Source organism: Ranitomeya imitator, chromosome 6, assembly GCF_032444005.1.
Source record: "Ranitomeya imitator isolate aRanImi1 chromosome 6, aRanImi1.pri, whole genome shotgun sequence".
Lineage (NCBI taxonomy): Eukaryota > Metazoa > Chordata > Amphibia > Anura > Dendrobatidae > Ranitomeya > Ranitomeya imitator.
The window spans coordinates 488,577,802-488,600,472 of NC_091287.1; the positions used below are offsets into that span (position 1 = coordinate 488,577,802).

The 22,671-nt window shown below is 46.3% G+C and overlaps 1 protein-coding gene across 1 annotated transcript in view; it reads left to right on the forward strand.

Moving 5' to 3' along the window:
* The first annotated feature begins 2,480 nt into the window (after positions 1 to 2,480).
* ERICH5 (glutamate rich 5) overlaps positions 2,481 to 22,671 on the forward strand; it is a 95,292-nt gene continuing 75,101 nt past the window's right edge. The window contains exon 1 of the mRNA XM_069731632.1: positions 2,481 to 2,967. Coding sequence (XP_069587733.1) covers positions 2,814 to 2,967 — 154 coding nt within the window. The 5' untranslated portion in view covers positions 2,481 to 2,813. The remainder of the gene's footprint in view (positions 2,968 to 22,671) is intronic.

Sequence of the window (22,671 nt, forward strand, 5' to 3'; positions counted from 1 at the left end):
ACTGGGGCAATACTGGAGACCATGGGGCAGATTGCTGGACACACTGGGGCAATACATGAGACCATGGGGCAGATTGCTGGACACACTGGGGCAATACATGAGACCATGGGGCAGATTGCTGGACACACTGGGGCAATACAGGAGACCATGGGGCAGATTGCTGGACACACTGGGGCAATACTGGAGACCATGGGGCAGAATGCTGGACACACTGGGGCAATACATGAGACCATGGGGCAGATTGCTGGACACACTGGGGCAATACGGGAGACTATGGGGCAGATTGCTGGACACACTGGGGCAATACTGGAGACCATGGGGCAGATTGCTGGACACACTGGGGCAATACAGGAGACCATGTGGCAGAATGCTGGACACACTGGGGCAATACAGGAGACCATGGGGCAGATTGCTGGACACACTGGGGCAATACAGGAGACCATGGGGCAGATTGCTGGACACACTGGGGCAATACTGGAGACCATGGGGCAGAATGCTGGACACACTGGGGCAATACAGGAGACCATGTGGCAGAATGCTGGACACACTGGGGCAATACAGGAGACCATGGGGCAGATTGCTGGACACACTGGGGCAATACTGGAGACCATGTGGCAGAATGCTGGACACACTGGGGCAATACAGGAGACCATGTGGCAGAATGCTGGACACACTGGGGCAATACAGGAGACCATGGGGCAGATTGCTGGACACACTGGGGCAATACAGGAGACCATGGGGCAGATTGCTGGACACACTGGGGCAATACTGGAGACCATGGGGCAGAATGCTGGACACACTGGGGCAATACAGGAGACCATGTGGCAGAATGCTGGACACACTGGGGCAATACAGGAGACCATGGGGCAGATTGCTGGACACACTGGGGCAATACTGGAGACCATGGGGCAGAATGCTGGACACACTGGGGCAATACAGGAGACCATGGGGCAGATTGCTGGACACACTGGGGCAATACTGGAGACCATGGGGCAGAATGCTGGACACACTGGGGAAATACTGGAGACCATGGGGCAGAATGCTGGACACACTGGGGCAATACTGGAGACCCTGGGGCAGATTTCTGGACACATTGAGGCAATGCTGGAGACCCTGGGGCAGACTTCTGGACACACTGGGGCAATGCTGGACACTGGGGCAGATTGCTGGACACACTGGGGGTAATATGCTGGACACACTGGGGCAATGCTGGACACTGGGGGTAATATGCTGGACACACTGGGGCAGACTGCTGGACACACTGGGGAAAGGCTGGACACTGGGGCAGATTGCTGGACACACTGGGGACAGTGCTGGACATACTGGGGCAGATTGCTGGACACACTGGGGGTAATATGCTGGACACACTGGGGCAGATTGCTGGACAACATGGGGGTAATATGCTGGACACACTGGGGCAGATTGCTGGACAACATGGGGGTAATATGCTGGACACACTGGGGGCAGGACTTGAGGCATGGGCAGAATGTAGATACGGGGCATGATTGGAGACACGGGGCAGGATTGGATCATGGGACAGGACGGATACGATGGAGGCTGGTGGGGCAGGATGTGGAGATCATATGGGGTAGAATGGATACTCATGAGGGCAGGATGCGAGAACATATGGCTGGAGCCAGGAATGAGAAACGGGGCCAGGGTGGGGAATATTATTACCATAGGGGCTAATTAAGGGATATTATTACTGCAGTGATGTATTTATTTTATTTTTTGAGTATACTGTTTTAAATGGGGGGGCGGTCCTGTTACTGTGCAGAGTGACACTATATCACCTTTTTTTCTTCATGTGATGTAATGTAGAAGTTGTGAAAAATTAAGTAATGTGTTCTGCAAGCGGAGCTCGAGATAACTGTGTTATTTCCTGCAGAAACGAGTCCTGGCTGGAAGGAATGATGGCGGTCTGTGCTGGATGAAAGATGAAGGACTTCACCTAGAGACGTCACTGGTGAGTCAGTGTTACCTATACACTGACACTATACACTGTATACTATATAGAGGTCCTGTGTATAATGTCACCAGTGATCTCTGTATTACCTCTACACAGATACTGCATACTAAGTACAGATCTCCTGTGAATACTGGCACTTATGGTGATAGTATTGTTTTTTTTTTTATTACTGATCAGTATTGTAGTATTCAGTCACTATGTGGTGGTAATATGTGGTCTGGAAATGGTGTTGTGGTATTTGTCCCTTGTATGTAGTATTATTCGGTCACTATGTGGCCTGGTCATGGTGTGGTGGTATTAAGTCACAGGTGTGGCATGTGGGGGTGACACCATTAGGCCCAGTTTAAGTTCTACAAAACAGGAAAACCGTTTTTGGTAACCTTTGTGTGTATTGAGACGGGAAGGGGGGGGGGGGGGGGGCGCCAAACTCGGGAACAGCCCTGGGCGGCAAAAGCTCTAGCTACGCCTCTGAATTTATTATATACAGGTATCTATGTTCTCCCTTGTACATGGTATTACTGTGCACCGTCGGGAGCACACACACACACACACAGCGCAGCGCAGCACAGCGATGGTGGTGAGGTACGGTCGGTCACACTATGGGTGCAGCACAGTCTGTGTCTACACACTATAACCTGGCTGCTGACGCGTGCGCAGTGGAGCTGCCTCTGCTTGCCCTGTCCCACGTGTGCAGCAGCTGCAGGACGCTCCTGGTCTCCGCTGTTGTTCATATGGTAACAGCTGTGTGCAAGTAAACATCGTCCTGCGGAGTGAGGCAAAAGGTTCTGCCCCAGGGGCAGCTGCAGCACCTCTTGTGCGCTTCTCTGAGGTCCTTCCTTACCTGATGCTGGATGTGACCTCTGCAGCCGCAACTTGTCTCATTAACCCTGCCGCCGCTGGAGGAGCCATGGGCTGTTCAAGCAGCACCCTCACTCACCCCCAGGGGAGCAACCGACCACCTGCGAAGGCAGTGGAGACCAATGGTCCCAAGAAAAGTGGTGAGTGACAGACGTGAGCAGACACCCACTGCTGCATAGGTGTGATATATGTGTGTGTAATTATATATGTATGGTGATATGTACATATATAACGTGTGTATGAAACGTGTATGTGTATATTGTAATTACGTGGATATATCTATGTATAGTTATATAGTGTGTGTGTGTGTATATTTGTGTATATATATATATATATATATATATATATATATATATTGTGTGTGTTTCTGTGTGGATGTAAATATATGTGTGTATGTAATCTATCTATGGGTATGTTACATGTGCTGAAGACTGTTCACGCTTAGCAATGTTTGCTCCTGTGCAGCCATCAGTGTCTGATATTTATGATGGCGCTGACTGTTTATGATGGACGTGTTCGCTGTAATGTACTGTATACAGGGTCATTGGATCACATGCAGCACAATGTACTCACACAGTGCGTCAGTGCAGTGGTCTTTGCTGTACATCTGAGTCCAAAATTGGAAATAATCGCCGCGATTAAAAGACAGTTTATTTTACGAGCAGATTTACAGTGCAATACTGCGCCGAATATGGATTTCAACCTTTCTTGTTGTACGTGTTACACACATAGATATTACTGTGGAGTTTCTGTGTGTTAAAGGGAACCCATCAGCAGGATTCTGCTCAGTAAACTACACACAGTGTCAGGTTGGCGCCGTTATACTGATTAAAATATCTAAACGACAAGACGTGTAATAACACCAACCTGACACTGATTGCAGTTTACTTAGCAAAATCCTGATGACCGGTTTCCTTTAAGTTTTTCAAAATGACAGTTTTCAAGCCAAAATTATTTCAAGAAACAATTTTTTTCCCTGAGTGTTGGGTCGGTTCACCCAACCGTATTTTCAGTGCAAATTTTCTCCATTAAAAAAAAAAACGTCCAGCACACAGAATCAATGTTATTAAATGGGGCGATGCAGATGAGTGTTTTTTTTTGTAATCACCATATCTGCATGTGAATAAAATAGCGGCATGCACTAGTTTCTTCTGTATACGGAGTCAGGCTTGGCCATTCTAGTCTATGAGTGCTCAGAAAAAAAAGTGGATCTCATAGGTCTCATTCACATAGCATCTGATTTTTTCGTATACATTGCAATTCTTTAACATAGGAAACTGTAAATTGTCTTGTAAATTATTAATAGCTGCTGCTTTAAAAAAAAAAAAAAAAAAGTATTGCAAACGGCTGAACGAGAGAAAAAAAAAATCATTATTTTTTTTCTGGATGAAAGTTGGATGATTTTTTTCTTCTCCAGCCTTTGGCTATGTTCACATGCTGCGGTTCCGCAGCGTTTCCGCAGCTGCGGGTCCGCAGCAGCTACCCATGCATTTACAGTACAGTGTAAACCTATGGGTAATGCAATACGCAGTGCACATGCTGCGGAAAAAAAACGTTCGGAAACGCAGCGGCATTCCGCAGCATGTCAATTCTTTGTGCGGAATCCGCAGCGGTTTTTGTTGTGAGTTCTGTTTTTGGGCTCCCTCTGGTGGTTACTGATGGTACTGGGTGACTTGTCTTTCCTGGGTTTCTGGGTTCCACCTGTTCCATCAGCATATGGGAGTTTCCTATTTAACCTGGCTTTGCTGGCATTTCCTCGCCGGTTATCAATGTATCCAGTGTGTCTTGTTACCTCTGCTCCCTGCTCCTAGAACCTTCTGGACAAGCTAAGTTTGGATTTTCCTGTTTTGTGTTTTGCTTAATTTGGTTTTTAGTCCAGCCTGCAGATATGTGATTCTCTGCTGCTGGTTGCTCTAGTGGGCTGAAATTGCTTTTCATGTACCATGAGTTGGCACATGAGTTCAAGTAATTTCAGGATGGTTTTTTGAAGGGTTTTTCGCTGACCGCGCAGTTCACTTTTGTATCCTCTGCTATCTAGCTTTAGCGGGCCTCATTTTGCTGAAACTGTTTTCATACTACGTATGTGCTTTCCTCTCATTTCACCGTCATTATATGTGGGGGGCTGCTATTTGCTGTGGGGTATTTCTCTGGAGGCAAGAGAGGTCTGTGTTTCTTCTGATAGGGGAAGTTAGATCTTCGGCTGGAGCGAGACGTCTAGGATCATCGTAGGCACGTTCCCCGGCTACTTTTATTTGTGTGTTAGGTTCAGGGTCGCGGTCAGCTCAGGTTCCATCGCCCTAGAGCTTGTTTGTATCTGTGCTTGTCCTTTTTGTGATCCCCTGCCATTGGGATCATGACAGGTTTTACACCTGCTCCATAATAGAAAACCGCAGGTGTAAAACCGCAGTGGAATCCGCACAAAAACCGCGGTAATTCCGCAGGTAAAACGCACAGCCTTTTACCTGCGGTTTTCACAAATCGGCTGCGGAAAAATCCACAGACCTCAAGAATACGTGTGCACATCCCCTTTGTCTTCCAACTTCTCAGTGCTTTGTTCGGAGCAGATTCCCTGGGATTCCATGCAAAGAAGGTGACGTGCAGTTTTATTTTTCCACCAGGCATTTTTCGAAACCTGTTCAGAAAAAAAATCCTAAAAAAGCTGGTGGCGACCAACAAAGTCGATTTCCCATGTAAAGGAATAGAAAGGGTTTTCCAAGTGTTTTTGAGGATTTTAAAATGAATCTCATCAAGATAAAAGTTTTTTGCTAACATCAAAGGCAACACAAACGAAATAATAAACATTACTCCTTTTTTCTTTCCTCGGCATTCCAGAGCTGACATTCCGGTTGTCATCTGGCCATCATGTGACCGCTGCAGCCAATCAGTGGCCACAGTGATCATGTGCCACATCTTACTGACGACTTCACCTAGTCAGCACAGAACCACGATGCCGATAGTATGGTACCTGAGCCATGTGTACACTGATTGATTACAGCGGTCACATGCTGGCAACCTGCTAACAAAGACCAGAGAAAGAAGAACTGAGTAGTATTTAGTTATTTAACAAAATATATATATTTTCCGAAATTGTACAATCCTTTAATGATGGTTTCCAGTTGCAGTAAATTAGCTAATGTTTGTCATTGAACTTTTTTTCTGGCCATGTGGCAATAACTTGGCATTACTGCACATAATAATAATAATAATAATAATCTTTATTTATATAGCGCCAACATATTCCGCAGCGCTTTACAGTTTAACAGTTTCAAACACAAAAGTCATAAGTAACAACGTTAACAATACAATAATTAAAGCAAAATAAGACGATTGTAAGCTCGTGAGAGCTTACAATCTACAATGAGGTGGGGGAGATGCAAAGTACAGGTGTGTATTTACAATGATGTATTTACAATGATGGTCCAGCCATCTTCAGGGGGTGGGGGGATAGATGGGGATAGTGAATGGGCTACACACACACAAACATAACATAACTTTGATTAGTGAACGTGATAGGCCGCTCTGAACAAATGTGTTTTGAGCGAGCGCCTAAAACTATGCAAATTATGGATGGTCCTAATATCTTGGGGTAGAGCATTCCAGAGGATTGGCGCAGCACGGGAGAAGTCTTGGAGTCGGGAGTGGGAGGTACTGATTAGTGCAGAGGTTAATCGAAAGTCATTTGCAGAGCGCAGTGGTCTGTTAGGCTGATAGACAGAAATGAGGGAGGAGATGTAAGGGGGTGCCGCACTGTGGAGAGCTTTGTGTGTGAGAACAAGTACTTTGAATTGTATCCTGTAATGAATGGGCAGCCAGTGTAACGACTGGCGAAGAGCGGACGCGTCCGAGTAACGATTAGCCATATGGACGACCCTGGCTGCTGCATTAAGGATGGACTGGAGAGGGGAAAGTCGAGTGAGGGGGAGGCCAATTAATAGAGCGTTACAGTAGTCCAGGCGGGAGTGGATCAGGGCGACAGTGAGGGTTTTAGCTGTCTCCATGGTGAGAAAAGGGCGGATTCTGGAGATGTTCTTTAGGTGTAAGCGGCACGAGCGGGCAAGAGATTGTATATGGGAGGTGAAGGAGAGATCGGAGTCAAACATAACACCCAGACAGCGCGCCTGCTGCCGGGGTGTTATTATGGTGCCACCCACGGAGAGGGAAATGTCAGATTTAGGGAGGTTAGTAGATGGTGGGAGCAGAAGAAGTTCAGTTTTGGAGAGGTTGAGTTTCAGATAGAGAGCGGACATGATGTTGGAGACTGCGGACAGACAGTCAGTGGCGTTCTGTAGTACAGCGGGGGTAAGGTCAGGGGATGACGTATATAGTTGTGTGTCGTCGGCATAAAGATGGTACTGAAAGCCAAATCTGCTGATTGTCTGTCCAATTGGGGCCGTGTAGAGAGAGAACAGAAGGGGGCCAAGGACTGAGCCCTGAGGTACCCCAACAGTGAGAGGAAGAGGAGATGAAGTGGAGCCAGAGAACAGAACACTGAAGGAGCGGTCAGAAAGGTAGGAGGAGAACCAGGAGAGAGCAGTGTCCTTAATGCCTAGTGACTGGAGCCTAGAGAGAAGGAGAGGGTGGTCAACAGTGTCGAAAGCTGCAGAGAGATCGAGAAGAATGAGCAGAGAGTGGTCACCATTACGTTTTGCTCTCAGAAGGTCATTGGTCACTTTGATGAGTGCAGTTTCTGTCGAATGTAGGGGGCGGAAACCGGACTGTGAAGGGTCTAGGAGGGAGTGAGTGGAGAGGTAACGGGTAAGGCGGGAGTATATCAGGCACTCCAAGAGTTTAGAGATGAAGGGGAGATTGGAGACCGGTCTGTAGTTGTTTGTGAAGGATGGGTCGAGGGTGGGTTTCTTTAGTAATGGAGTAATGATAGAGTGTTTGAAGGAGGAGGGGAAAATGCCAGAGGAGAGGGAGAGATTAAAGATTGTAGTTAGGTGACTTGTGACAACTGGAGAGAGAGACTGGAGGAGATGTGAGGGAATGGGGTCGGTAGTGCATGTAGTCGGACGAGAAGAGGAGAGGAGCTTGGAGACTTCTTCTTCTGTGATGGGATCGAATGTGGAGAGTGAGCCAGGGGCAATGAGGGGAGGGATGGGAGTCACTGAACTTAGTTGTTGGGAGCGGATTTCCTGACGGATATTGTCTATTTTCTCTATAAAGTGGGAGGCCAGGTCACCAGCACAAATATCTGTGATAGGGGCTTGTGCTTTTGGCCTGAGGAGGGAGTGAAAGATGTCAAAAAGTTTCTTGGGGTTGTTGGATAGTGAGGAGATCAGAGTGGTAAAGTAGGTCTGTTTAGCGAAGTGAAGGGCAAAGTTATAGGTCCTTAACATAAATTTGAAGTGTATGAAGTCTTCTGGTGTGCGTGTTTTCCTCCATAAGCGTTCAGCACACCTAGAGCATCGCTGGAGAAATCGGGTTTGCGATGTGAGCCAGGGCTGTTTCACTCTGTGTTTGGAGGTTCTGAGGGTGAGGGGAGCTACTTGGTCCAGGGTGCTTCTAAGAGTGTCATTGAAGTGATGTACAACCAGATCAGGACAGGAAAAGGAAGAGATTGGGGACAATGATGAGCGTAGGGAGTCTGAAAGTGTAAGAGGGTTAATGGCTTGTAGATTTCTGACTGAATGGTGTGTAGGAGGGTGCTGGGGTGAGCGAGGATATGTGAGTGTGAAGGAGAAAATGTTGTGGTCAGAGAGGGGAAGCGGTGAGTTATCTAGGTAGGAGGTTGAGCAGAGCCGGGCAAAAACCAGGTCCAGGGTGTTACCGTCTTTGTGTGTTTCAGAGGTTGAGAGCTGTGAGAGGCCGAGAGAAGTGGTTAGTGACAGAAGCTGGGATGCATATGTGGAAGTGGGCCTGTTAATGGGGATGTTGAAGTCTCCCAGGATAAGGGTTGGTAGTTCTGAGGACATGAAGTGCGGCAGCCAGGCAGAGAAATGGTCCAGGAAGCGGGTGGGTGAGCCTGGGGGCCGGTATATGACCGCTACTCTGAGGGAGAGGGGACGAAAGAGCCTGATTGTGTGGACCTCAAAAGAAGGGAATGAGAGTGATGGAACTGAGGGGATGACCTGGAAAGTGCATTGTGGGGACAGGAGTATGCCAACTCCACCACCAGGTCTGTTTGTTGGTCTCGGGGAATGGGAGAATTGTAAGCCACCATGGGTTATGGCAGTAGGAGAGACAGTGTCAGAATCCTGAATCCAGGTTTCTGTGAGGGCCAGCAGATTCAGAGAGTTTTTCAGAAAGTAATTGTGTAGGAAAGGAAGCTTGTTACATACAGACCGTGGATTCCAAAGGGCACAATTAAAAGAAGGAGGAGATGAAGGAGTGAAATTGATATTAGTAAGATTATTAAGGTTTCGATGTGAGGTAGGGTAGGGGTTGAGGTTGGTGGATGGTGGACCGGGGTTTGGGGAGATGTCTCCTGATATCAGCAGGAGTAGGAAGATAAAAAGCAAGTAGCTTTTGGGATTGTATGAAGTTTTTTTATGCAGTCTGTTTGGGTAAGATGGACTGAGGTTTTTCAGGAAGGTGAGAAGTGCATGGGAGCTATACATGGGAGAGGGAAGGAGAGAGGAGCTGATGTATATGAGTCGTGATGGAGGGGGGATTGGGCGGTGAAAGTGGATTACAAGGGAACATACGAGGATAGGAATAAAGCACATGGATAGAAGGGAGAGCAGAGTGTGGGTTACCTGACTCCTGCCCTGACTAACTGCCATGAAATAACTGCGGTATCACGACGCTTATCTTCTGTAACGCTTTGCTTCTGGGACGCTAGCGTGCACCCCCACTTCCATAGACGTTTTATTCCACTAAATTTATTTGATTATGACTATTAGAATATATTAGGAATTAAAAATCATGTTTAGAATAATAGTAACAATAATAATATTTATTTTCTCCTGCAAAATGTTTCTCATCTAGTCAAAATATCCCTATTTGTAATTATTAAAATAAAGTAAAAATAATAATTATTCTAATATTTTTCTATTTTTTTCCTATAGAATTTCCCAATTCCAATCAATAGTCTCGTCCTTTAAAAGTCTAGTTTAGATTATCGGGGTGTCTGATTGAGGGTCCTAATCTGTTCATTTAGCTACTTTGTCTATATTGAACATATTTGTATGGATATTCATCTTTTGTAAAACTACAACTCCCAACGGTGTAGAGACAGTGTTGTGGTAGCATCACACATAGCATGGACTTTGACTGTAAATTCATCATCTTCCCGGCTGCATCTATTATGGAAGACGCTCTCGGCTTTCATTACTTGGTCCAGCCTGGGGATCAGTATTTCACTACAGGTGGGGTAACCCATGATGGCGTGATCCAGATACCGTCCTGACAGTCCATTATCACATTGATCGTCTGATCGCCACATATTCTTTGAAATGGTCTCCGTTGTGACAAAGTAAACACCGCTATTCCCTGTAAGGATTGTCAGTGACCACTGTGTCCATGTAACGATGGAGGCAAGAAAAAGCTCAATGCAAGTCAGATAAATCCCATCCCCCAGGCAAGAAATCAATAACTTGTCTCATTAGCAGATTTAATCACATTTGGTCCCACGTCCACATTCCTTATGGTGTTAGGTATAGGATCCAGTGCAGAGTTGCACATTTTTCCTCTCTGGGCTGTGATCCGAGGACGCAGGCCTCACCGTTCTGGGATACAGTCCAGTAATGATTAGTCTGTGCGCTCGCATACCTCTCTGTGCTGGCTGATGCGATTTATTATTAATTACATGTTTTGGGTGAGATCATGTTATTCTTTGTATAATCATTGATTGAATTGGATACGGACAGCCTGTGCTTTGCTTCTGCTCTGCAAACCATCTCCTCTTTGTATCTTCAGTATATCTCCAATATAACCTTTATTTGGATTTCTTGCTACATAAATAGGCATATAGCATGCTAGACTTGATTGATTACCTTATCATCTAGCACCCTCCTTTACCAGAATCATTTATAGGATGAAAAGAATTGAAATGCAGGGTCACACAACCATGAAGGATCTGACAGCACTAGGACCAATGTTATTTGTATGGACTGTTCAGATGAGGGTTTTTTTCACGGAACGTATCTGCTTGTGGAAAAAAAAAAAAAAAAAAAAAAGCAGAATGCAATAGCTCCTTCTGTATGTCGGGCGAGACTTGCATATTCAAATCCATAGGTTTGCAGATCCATCAGGTTTTTTACAGCTACATTGCTGTTTTTGACGGAAGAAACTGTATTTGGTCTTATGAACAGGATCAGACTGGCCCACAGGAGAACAGGGAAATCCACTGGTGGGTCTCCCACAACACTATATGAGCAGTAGTTGCCATACTACACTTGTTGTAAAGACAAGAGCAGCATCTCATCATTCATTTAACAAAATACCCAGTTTGTTACTATATTGAAGAACTATAGGTAAATTTGTGAATTTGGGTATGCGCCAACCATCCCGAATAGCAGCGATTTGGATACAGCTCACCTGCTCTGCGTCCAAAACGCTGTGTTCTAGGTTACAAGCAGAGTGGATGGGATTTCTATAAATCCCATGGCCACTGTGCTTCTATTTAACACTGCGTAAACTCACTCAGCATGTCGATTATTTGCAGCGTAGAATCTATTCTCACCCATAGCCGTTCATTACTTGCGGTAAATCTACATGGATCACTGAACACATGCGGAATTACCGGCGTGATTAGAACGCGGCATTTTTGATGCAGCAAAAATACGCTGTGTCCAAAACGCTGCTATATCTTGGTCGTGGACACATAACGTAAGGGTAATGTGTGTGTGTGTGTGTGTGTGTGTAGCTGAGCAGTGGTCCCTCAGAGTACGTTACTAGTAGACCCTCGGCACTCAAGTCCGACACTGCTTGTCAAGCCACGTTCAGTATTTGGTCAGTTTTTTACCTCAGTATTTGTAAGCCAAAACCAGGAGAGGAACAATCAGAGGAAAAGTATAATAGAAACACGTCACCACTTCTGTATTTATCACCCACCCCTGGTTTTGGCTTACAAATGCTGATGTAGAATACTGAACTTGTGAACGTGGCCTAAAAGGGATTGTCCGGGCTTAAGGTACAAGCCTGCAGTGAACACATGCGGATTTACCTGCGTTCAATAGACGGCAGCGCTTTGGACGCAGGGAACATGTTCTTCGTCCAAAGACCTAGTTCTGGATCGTGGGCATCTGGCCTAAGACAGCAAAACCTTTATAAGTGGCAGCTGCCGTCCACCCAATTGCATGCAACTCCTTTTATTGCTTTGGACTGCAGTTGTAGCTAAATAGTTAAAATCAATCAGTAGTGCTACAGAAAGTCACAGTGTAACCTAGGCCTAATCCCTGAACCTGGAATAACCTCTACCACGCACTGACCTCTGCAGGGGAACGACACTGTTCTTAGGCTGTGTGCCCACGTTCAGGATTTTTAGCGTTTTTTTAATGTTTTTTTCATCGGTTTTCCGCTGCAAAAATGCTAAAAAAAAGCTTACATTAAGCATCCCATTATTAGAATGCATTCCGCAATTTTTGTGCCCATGCTGCGTTTTTTTCCACAAAAAAAACGCATCGTGGGAAAAAAACGCAGCATGTTCATTAAATTTGCGGAAAATCTCCGGATTTGCCACTATATAATATAGTAGTGGGTCGCTCCGGAAAAAAACGCGAGAAAAAGCAAGCGGATTTCCTGCGAAAGGAGTGTGGTTTTGTTCAGGAAAATTCTGCTAACATTCTGCAACGTGGGTACATAGCCTATATTCTTAATAATGCTTATTCATTTCTGTCTGATGTATAGAACTATGAGAGAAGTGGATAAGAATCTAGTCTTCTTGTGACCACTCTCAAATTGTATGCTCATGGTCACTGGTTGACTACTTGAACTGGAAAAGAGTTGAATCCTAAAAGTGCGATATTACACACTATTAGGGTATGTTCACACTGCATCTTCTTCCTGCAATTTTCTTTCGTTCTATTCAGTTTTATTGAAATTCTTTGAAACTCTCCAAAACAGGCACCATCCAATCTAAAAACTGCAAAAATCACTTCAGAAAATGAAAAACTCTTCCAAAATCTCCCGAAACAAAATTTTAGTAAAAAAGTTTCCACTAGAAAAATACTCAAGAAAGGATCTCAAGAAAAAAATAAGTCTCAATGTTTGAACATAGCCTTAGGCCGGGATCACACACAGCAAGACATGGCCGAGTTTTGCAGGTTAAAACCAAGCTCTGGTGCCGGCACTCCAGAGCGGAGCGTGCGGCCGCATAGCAACACATGGAGCCGCACGCTCCGCTCTGGAGTGCTGGTGCCAGAGCTTGGTTTTAACCTGTGAGACTCGGCCGTATCTCGCTGTAGTGTGACTCCAGCCTTATAGTCAGTGAGCTTCAGTGCTTGTCAAAAATTTACTCTAGGCTGGACAATCTAAGTCTGTACATTATTTACTATGCACTTTCAGAGGAATTTGTCAAAACTGCTTAATAATTTAATTATTAACCAGAATGTTAATGGGTCGCACAGTCAGGGAGTGAAATCTGGAGTTTTCTTAAAGAGGAAAACCCATTGTCAATGAGCTAATAATAAGACATAGGGTTTCCCTGTTCATGAGCATTATACAGTATATTAGCCATTATACATTAGCCAGAATGGATACAAAAATGACCTCTCACTTTTTAGGGCCCAGCCTGTCTTTGTATTATATAGGCAGCCTGAAATATCAGTGAGAGTGCAGAAATATAGCCATCATGGAAGAGTCATCAGAAGAAAACCTCTCCTGTATCCTCACCATAAAATTCAGCATAAGAAGTATGCAAAAGAACATCTAAACAAGCCTGATGCATTTTGAAAACTAGTCCTGTGGACCGATGAGGTTGAAATAAAACTCTTTGGCCACAATGATGAAAGGTATATGTGGAGAAAAAAGGGAACAGAATTTCAGGAAAAGAACATCTCGCTAACCATTAAGGCTAGGTTCACATTGCGTTAGGGCAATCCGTTAAGCGCTTAGCGCTAGCGGATTGCACTAATGCAATGTTTCTCTGGGGTCCGCGTTCGCAGTCCCCGCTAGTGTAGATCCCCGATCTGCGATAGCGAGGGACGGACCTCGGACGCTGCAAGCAGCGTCCGAGGTCCGTCACAAAAGAACGGCACATCGATAGCGCATGCCGAAAATACAAATATCTCGCTGAGGATTTGTTTATACCAAGGAAGGTGACGGGCACAAGGGGTCATTCTTTGCGTCTGGAGGATAGAAGGTTTTTCCACCAACATAGAAGAGGATTCTTTACTGTTAGGGCAGTGAGAATCTGGAATTGCTTGCCTGAGGAGGTGGTGATGGCGAACTCAGTCGAGGGGTTCAGGAGAGGCCTGGATGTCTTCAAGGAGCAGAACAATATTGTAACATACAATTATTAGGTTCTGTAGAAGGACGTAGATCTGGGGATTTATTATGATGGAATATAGGCTGAACTGGATGGACAAATGTCTTTTTTCGGCCTTACTAACTATGTTACTATGTTACTATGTAGCGATGCTCTACAGGCAAAAATAACATTGCTGTCAGTGGGTGCACTAACGGACCCGTTGCATGGCGTTATTTCGCCGTGCAACGCAGTCCGTTAGCGTTAACCCATTAACGCAATGTGAACCTAGCCTAAACATGGTGGTGGGTCAATCATGCTTTGGGGTTGTGTTGCAGCCAATGGCACGGGGAACATTTCATGGGTAGAGGGAATAATGGATTCAATGAAATGTCAACAAATTCTTGATGCAAACATAACACCGTATGTAAAAAAAAGAAAAAAAAAAAAGGGTTGATCCTACTGACAGATTACTTAATGAAAAGGGATTGTTTAAATCAAGGGAGCAAAGAGAATGGGGTCATCAAGGCCGGGCCTCCCTCTCTCCAAGGGCCCCATAGCATCTACATTGGCAAACTGAATGAATATCTGTTATATGATATTTGCTTCACTATTTCTTACTAAGTGCGCAGATCACAAAGATTGTCATACTCCGCACCTCCTGTAACTACTCACCCCGAGTACTCGTGCTCTGCTTTCTGTATTGTTGCGCTTCTATTACTGAATTCGGTGACAGGTCTGGGGTTTGTTACAGCACAATGGAAATTATTTGTATTTTTATTGGAAACAACAATCATTTCTTTTTCCATGCGAATTAATATTCCTAAAGGGTTTGTTCCCAGGAAAGGTTATAAGTGTCAATCTCTGGAGTCCTGAGACCTCTTAATAATCATTAGGTCAGAGGTCCTGTGTCCCTCTCTTGAAGTTAGCATATTTGCTCTGCCTCTCTATTCATTGACTATGGTGCTAAAGGTGAAAGCGGAGTACTGTTATCCCCATGAGTCTCATAGAAAATTAACGAAATGGAAGTACACATGTGTGAAGGCTGTAATTTGCGATTAGAAGAAAATTCTTTTTTAAAGGGGTTCTCCTCAAATAAAAACATCAATAAATAGGAATTTGACATTCTGTTTTAAATTCCTGAATTAAGCTGAGTTTACGTCTGTGTTATAAATGTTGGAAATCTGGTACAGCACATGCATGCTGTTTTATCTTCTGATAATGTGATGAACAACATGACAGAGATGGAGTCCATTGTTTGCCACTGCTATCTAAAGGATTTATCCAAAATAGATATTTTTGCTATGGGCCTAAAAACTAATGGGCAGGCAGTTGCTACCTACTCACCTGCTTGTTGTGCCCGGGGTCGGCGCCGAACTCTGCCAGCACTGAGCGGTCACAATATGTAAAATAGAAGAAAAGGTAACACTCGCCCTCCGATTAAAACTTTCTTTATTCAGTCATGTAGTAGCGGGTTCGGGTTCAGCAGGAGGAATGGGGGGGGACTTCTGGAAATGACGGTAGTTTCGCACTCATGCATGAAACCCGTTGAAGCGCATTGAGCACGAAAAGGCTGTCGTTTCCTGAAGCCCCCTGTGATGCAGTGACCCCTGTGACAGCTAGGGGGCGCTGTGAGTGCTCCTTGGGATGTGCATGGAGGCATATCTATTGTGATAATCGTGGTGAAACAGTGACTGGCTGCGTTGTGAATGGCCGATATGTGTCGCAGAGGGAGTCTGCGTAGTAAGTCTGATGCAATGTTGTTGTTCTGGGACCTGTAGTCCCTCAAGAGTGTGTATATGTATGGTGTAGTTGTAAGGGAGACTTACTAGGCTAGTTGTGTGAGATGGGCGAGACAAACTAGCCACACATCCACACTCCCATCCAGGGGAGTGGTTAAGGGTATATAATGTGACCAAGGTGTGGATCACATGTTCCTGTGTGGTTCCAGTGTTTGGACCTGAGTGGTGAAGGTCCTGGAAGTATGTGTTGGATTTCCTGGGAGTAGGAGTCCTGAAGAGCACATGGTGGGGCTTTGGACTTGCTAGTGGCCTGGGGTGTTGGACTGATGTCCTGAATAGCACCTGGACTGGTTATATGCCTGGGGTGTTGGACGAGGTCCTGAATAGTACCTTGGCAGGTCATATGCCTGGGGTGTTGGACGAGGTCCTGAATAGCAAATGGACAGGTCACATGTGCGGTTCATGTGAGGAGGAGATGCCAGTGTGTTGATTTCCTGGGAGTAGGAATCCTGAATAGCACACTGGGCAACCTGTGTTGGAAGACCTGGGAGGAGGCTTCCTGAAGAGCACATGCTGTGGTGTTGGGAGGTCCTGGGAGTAGGACCGGATCCCTGAATAGCACACAGAAAGACTATGATTCTGGATGTCTATGTGGGGGAAGCTACCGTCCTTCGGTGGGTCTAGACTGACTAAGATATGCTGCCCAGGCAAGCTGGTGATCCCTGTAAGGCAGCTTTCCCGGAGGATTGGACTGACAGAGTCAGCAGGTGGAGCAGGAGCTCCCGTCAGGTACCTATACAGACTGTTGGTGCTTGTGATGTTCTATGAACTGTGTGGTCTCCCACGGTGACTGAACGGAGTGAGGTTCGGCGTCTTTAGAGACCGCGACCCAGTGTCATATGCGCTGTATGTGACTTGTGACATTGGTGAAGTGTACGGCGTACGGACACCCATGGTAACTGGGCGAAGTGAGAGGTCCAGCATGTTTAGTGTCTGTGAGACAAAGCTGTAAATGAAGTGTTGAAGACAAAGCTGCAAGTTAATATCACCAGTTGGTGCCTGTTGTGTTTGATGAAATGTATAATGTGAACTGTGCGCAACCTGGTTTATGACACTTTAATAAACCGTATAGACTGTGTTTAAGCGAAAAATCGGGCCTGGCTACGTTAATCCTGTGCCAAGCGAGTGTCCCCCAATACACTTAGTGAGAGCAATCTTACATATGGCGTTCAAATGCGGGCAATGATCCAGGATGCACGTGCGGAGTTAATGCCTGTAACTTGGCGGGGTTACGAATGTGACAAGCGTCTTGCTGTGGATCGGCGGGTCCACGAAGGTGACAAGCGGCTTGCTGTGGATCGGCGGGTCCACGAAGTTTGCGGTGGAGCCGTGCAGAGCCTTGTGGAGCGTAGCTGCAGTTGCAGCAAGAGGTTCCGCAGCAGCCGGAGCTGCAGTGGCAGTGGCTTGTTGTTGGCAGTCGGAGGTGCCGGTTATATGTGTCTGCAGCGGGAGCTATGGCAGTACCAGCAGGAGCTGATGAAGTGACATATAAAAAGGAAAAAAAAAATCTTTCCTCCCAGATCGTGCAGACTCTTAAAGGGCCAGTACAAGCCCAGAGACATAGTGGTGTACTGTGCGAACTGGGGCCTGAGTGCCGTGGGGGAGTCCACAGGGTGTCCCCAGGGAAGGGGTGGTGTCCCTAAAAGAGGAGGTATCCCTAAAAGTGGGCGGTGACTCAAACGGGGATGGTTGCCCATAAGGGGGTGGAGTCCCAAAAAGGGGCGGTAACCCGAAGTGGGGCAGAGCCAAAAAAAGGTCGGCAATCAGTGACGAGGCACGACTGTGTCCTTTTTGGCTGGATGGAGAGTGTGTGCGGGGGTTGTTAGACCCGGAGAGGGAAGCGTCTTTTTTGATGACCCTTCCTGAAAATTCTGTGTCACCTGGGACAAAGGCGAAAGTGGGTGGCATAGTTGGGGACACTAAAGGTCTTCAGGTAGCCACTCTCTATATTGTCGCAGCTGAGGGTTCCACATACCATGAGGTGGCTGTAGTCCCAAACTTGCCGTGTCCTATGGTAATAGGACAAGATTTGGAAGCACTGTGGGACTGGTGGAAAAAGGGTGAAGTGTTTGTGGAAATAAAGTGTGTGGGAGGTAGTAGTGTTGAGAATGCCCCCCCCCCCCCTAGCGTTGGCAGTCCTTACTTGGGCATGACCACGGAAAATGGTGGACGGCCCCAACTTACGGACATGTCACCTGTTGTGTGCTACGATGTGACTGGTAGTGGTCTGGTAGATAAGGATGGCGTGGTTAAATAGAGTGGAGCTGTCACCCAGATAGCGAGTGACTGTCGGGGACCTCATATTGTTGGGTGTGATATAGACTATGAGGCTGACTGTGACTCTGAGGAAGTAAGGGAGTACAGTAAAGAGGAGGCCACCAAAAGAGTGGGGCCTGAAGTGGAAACCCGGTTGAAGCAAGAGGAGCTTCAGAGACAGGCTGCTGGGGACCGTGTGGGTGCCTTTGAGTTAAGGGATGAAGGATGGCACCTTACAGGACTGCTACGCCCAATTGATGGAAGATGGCGGCCACTTTTGACCCGAAATGTGGACAAACGAAGGGGTGGGAGTACCCTGTCGGATGAAAGAAGTAGTGTCACCTCAGCTAACTCAGGACTGAGCGACATAGGTGGGAGACCTTGTAGCCAAAGTGGTGACAAACTCTGACCAGACAGTAGCCTCGACTGTAAGTGGGACTCATGACCGCACCAACCGTGGGTGGTGGCCATGGAGAGAAAGGCCGGGCAATGGGGTGCACTTGGAAAGTGTGGTGACTAAAGGTTTGGTGACACAGACAGACTGTGACAAAAGGGCCAAAGCTCAAGGCCTACGTGTTTACTGCTGGGGGCGGGGTAAACCCAACAGGGGTATGATTGTGTTATGCGCAAAACTGACTGAGACGGTTCTTTCGACTGGTAGGGCAAGGTGACGTGTGTGACCTGTCTCGAGATCCCAGGTGTATTACAGGGGTTCAACTCCACAAGTTTGAACAGGAGGGGGTATGTGATGCAGTGACCCCAGTGACAGCTAGGGGGCGCTGTGAGTGCTCCTTGGGATGTGCATGGAGGCATATCTATTGTGATAATCGTGGTGAAACAGTGACTGGCTGCGTTGTGAATGGCCGATATGTGTCGCAGAGGGAGTCTGCGTAGTAAGTCTGATGCAATGTTGTTGTTCTGGGACCTGTAGTCCCTCAAGAGTGTGTATATGTATGGTGTAGTTGTAAGGGAGACTTACTAGGCTAGTTGTGTGAGATGTGCGGGACAAACTAGCCACACATCCACACTCCCATCCCGGGGAGTGGTTAAGGGTATATAATGTGACCAAGGTGTGGGTCACATGTTCCTGTGTGGTTCCAGTGTTTGGACCGGAGTGGTGAAGGTCCTGGAAGTATGTGTTGGATTTCCTGGGAGTAGGAATCCTGAAGAGCACATGCTAATGTGTTGGATTTCCTGGGAGTAGGAGTCCTGAATAGCACATGCTGGTGTGTTAGATTTCCTGGGAGTAGGAGTCCTGAATAGCACACTGAACAACCTGTGTTGGATTTCCTGGGAGTAGGAGTCCTGAAGAGCACATGGTGGGGCTTTGGACTTGCTAGTGGCCTGGGGTGTTGGACTGACGTCCTGAATAGCACCTGGACAGGTCATATGCCTGGGGTATTGGACTGACGTCCTGAATAGCACCTGGACTGGTTATATGCCTGGGGTGTTGGACGAGGTTCTGAATAGTACCTGGACTAGTCATATGCCTGGGGTGTTGGACGAGGTCCTGAATAGCACCTGGACAGGTCACATGTGCAGTTCATGTGAGGAGGAGATGCCAGTGTGTTGGATTTCCTGGTAGTAGGAATCCTGAATAGCACACTGGGCAACCAGTGTTGGAAGACCTGGGAGGAGGCTTCCTGAAGAGCACATGCTGGGGTATTGGGAGGTCCTGGGAGTAGGACAGGATCCCTGAATAGCGCACAGAAAGACTATGATTCTGGATGTCTATGTGGGGGAAGCTATCGTCCTTCGGTGGGTCTAGACTGACTAAGATATGCTGCCCAGGCAAGTTGGTAATCCCTGTGAGGCAGCTTTCCCGGAGGATTGGACTGACAAAGAGTCAGCAGGTGGAGCAGGAGCTCCCGTCAGGTACCTATACAGACTGTTGGTGCTTGTGATGTTCTATGAACTGTGTGGTCTCCCACGTTGACTGAACGGAGTGAGGTTCGGCGTGTTTAGAGACCGCGACCCAGTGTCACATGCGCTGTATGTGACTTGTGAGATTGGTGAAGTGTACGGCGTACGGACACCCATGGTAACTGGGCGAAGTGAGAGGTCCAGCATGTTTAGTGTCTGTGAGACAACGCTGTAAATGAAGTGTTGAAGACAAAGCTGCAAGTTAATATCACCAGTTGGTGCCTGTTGTTTGATGAAATGTATGATGTGAACTGTGCGCAACCCGGTTTATGACACTTTAATAAACCGTATAGACTGTGTTTAAGCGAAAAATCGTGCCTGGCTACGTTAATCCCGTGCCAAGCGATTGTCCCCAATACACTTAGTGAGAGCAATATTACACCCCCCATTCATCCTGCTGAACCCGAACCCGCTACTACATGACTGAATAAAGAAAGTTTTAATCGGAGGGTGAGGACTACCTTTTCTATTTTGAACATTGCTATTACAAAGGCTTTTATGGTATGTACCTGTACTTCAATGGTTGATGATGGTTTGCTAAAAGACTGAACAGGTGGTATACAGCTGCTTCAGCAAATGATTAAGTGCCGGCATTCCTTTGCTATAAATTTTCTCCAAAGTTGTCATAGACAGCTCCTGCTGACGATTCAGCGACTTCCGCTGAGATAATGTCCGCTTTGCTTTGTTGATGGGACGTGACTGCTGTAGTCATGCTGATTGACATCCGGCTGCCTAACTGCGGGAGCTGACTGTCAGTCAGGATGATGTCGGCAGTCACACCCCATTGACAGAGCAGCCCAGAAGAGGAAGAGCTGCTCTGTTGACATGGAGTAGCTGAATCGCCGCAAGAGTGGCCAAAGACTTCTAACAGCTGGCGCTGGGTATTCAGGCAGGTAGTTAGCAACTACCTCCCTGTTTTTTTTTTTTTTTTTAAATATGGGCTTAAAAACTTACTGGATAAACCCTTTAAAGAGCAACTAAACTTTCCTTTTTTTATACTTTCCTCCATTGGAAAGTTATAAAACTTTGCAAATTAGTTTATTAGGTGATTTGTCTTAATTTTTGTAAAATAAATCAGTCATCTAAGTGGCTTCCAATCCTATGCTTTTTCTCACTTTATTTGCCTAACTTCAACCGCATTGATATCAGATTGCAGTAATTTGGAGTACAGATGATGGCAGTCACTGCTCAGCTCAGCAGCAGTGTCTCACTAAATTCTAGGAACAAGCTGCTGCAAGAGATTGTCCTGATAAGCAGAAAACTTGGAGGAGACAAAAAAAAAAGAAAAACAGAGGTCTGGAAGTCACTTACATGTAGTTTCCTTTTTACAGGACTGAAAACAAATCCCCTAATAAAGTAAATTGCAAAGTGTCATACGGTAAATTTCCATGCTGGACAAAATTATTTTAAAAAGTTTTCGTTCCTCTTTAACCCCTTTCTGCCATTAGACGTACTATTGCGTCCATGTGGGGTGGGCTTTACTTCCCAAGGACGCAATAGTACGTCATATGCGATCGGCAGCGCTCACGGGGGGAGCGCCGCCGATCGCGGCCGGGTGTCAGCTGTTTATCGCAGCTGACATCCGGCACTATGTGCCAGGAGCGGTCACGGACCGCCCCCGGCACATTAACCCCCGGCACACCGCGATCAAAGATGATCGCGATGTGCCGGCGGTACAGGGAAGCACCGCGCAGGGAGGGGGCTCCCTGCGGGCTTCCCTGAGCCCCCCGCAGCAACGCGATGTGATCGCGTTGCTGCGAGGGTCTCGCCTCCCTCCCTGCTCCCTCCAGCCCCGGATCCAAGATGGCCGCGGATCCGGGTCCTGCAGGGAGGGAGGTGGCTTCACAGAGCCTGCTCAGAGCAGGCACTGTGAAGGCTGCAGCGCTGCATGTCAGATCAGTGATCTGACAGAGTGCTGTGCAAACTGTCAGATCACTGATCTGTGATGTCCCCCCCTGGGACAAAGTAAAAAAGTAAAAAAAAAAAATTTCAAATGTGTAAAAAAAAAAATAAAAAAAAATATTCCAAAATAATGAAAAAAAAAAAATATATATTATTCCCATAAATACATTTCTTTATCTAAATAATAAAAAAAAAACAATAAAAGTACACATATTTAGTATCGCCGCGTCCGTAACGGCCCGACCTATAAAACTGGCCCACTAGTTAACCCCTTCAGTAAACACCGTAAGAAAAAAAAAAAAAAAAAACGAGGCAAAAAACAACGCTTTATTATCATACCGCCGAACAAAAAGTGGAATAGCACGCGATCAAAAAGACAGATATAACTAACCATGGTACCGCTGAAAACGTCATCTTGTCCCGCAAAAAACGAGCCGCCATACAGCATCAGCAAAAAAATAAAAAAGTTATAGTCCTGAGAATAAAGCGATGCAAAAATAATTATTTTTTCTATAAAATAGTTTTTATCGTATAAAAGCGCCAAAACATTAAAAAATGATATAAATGAGGTGTCGCTGTAATCGTACTGACCCGAAGAATAAAACTGCTTC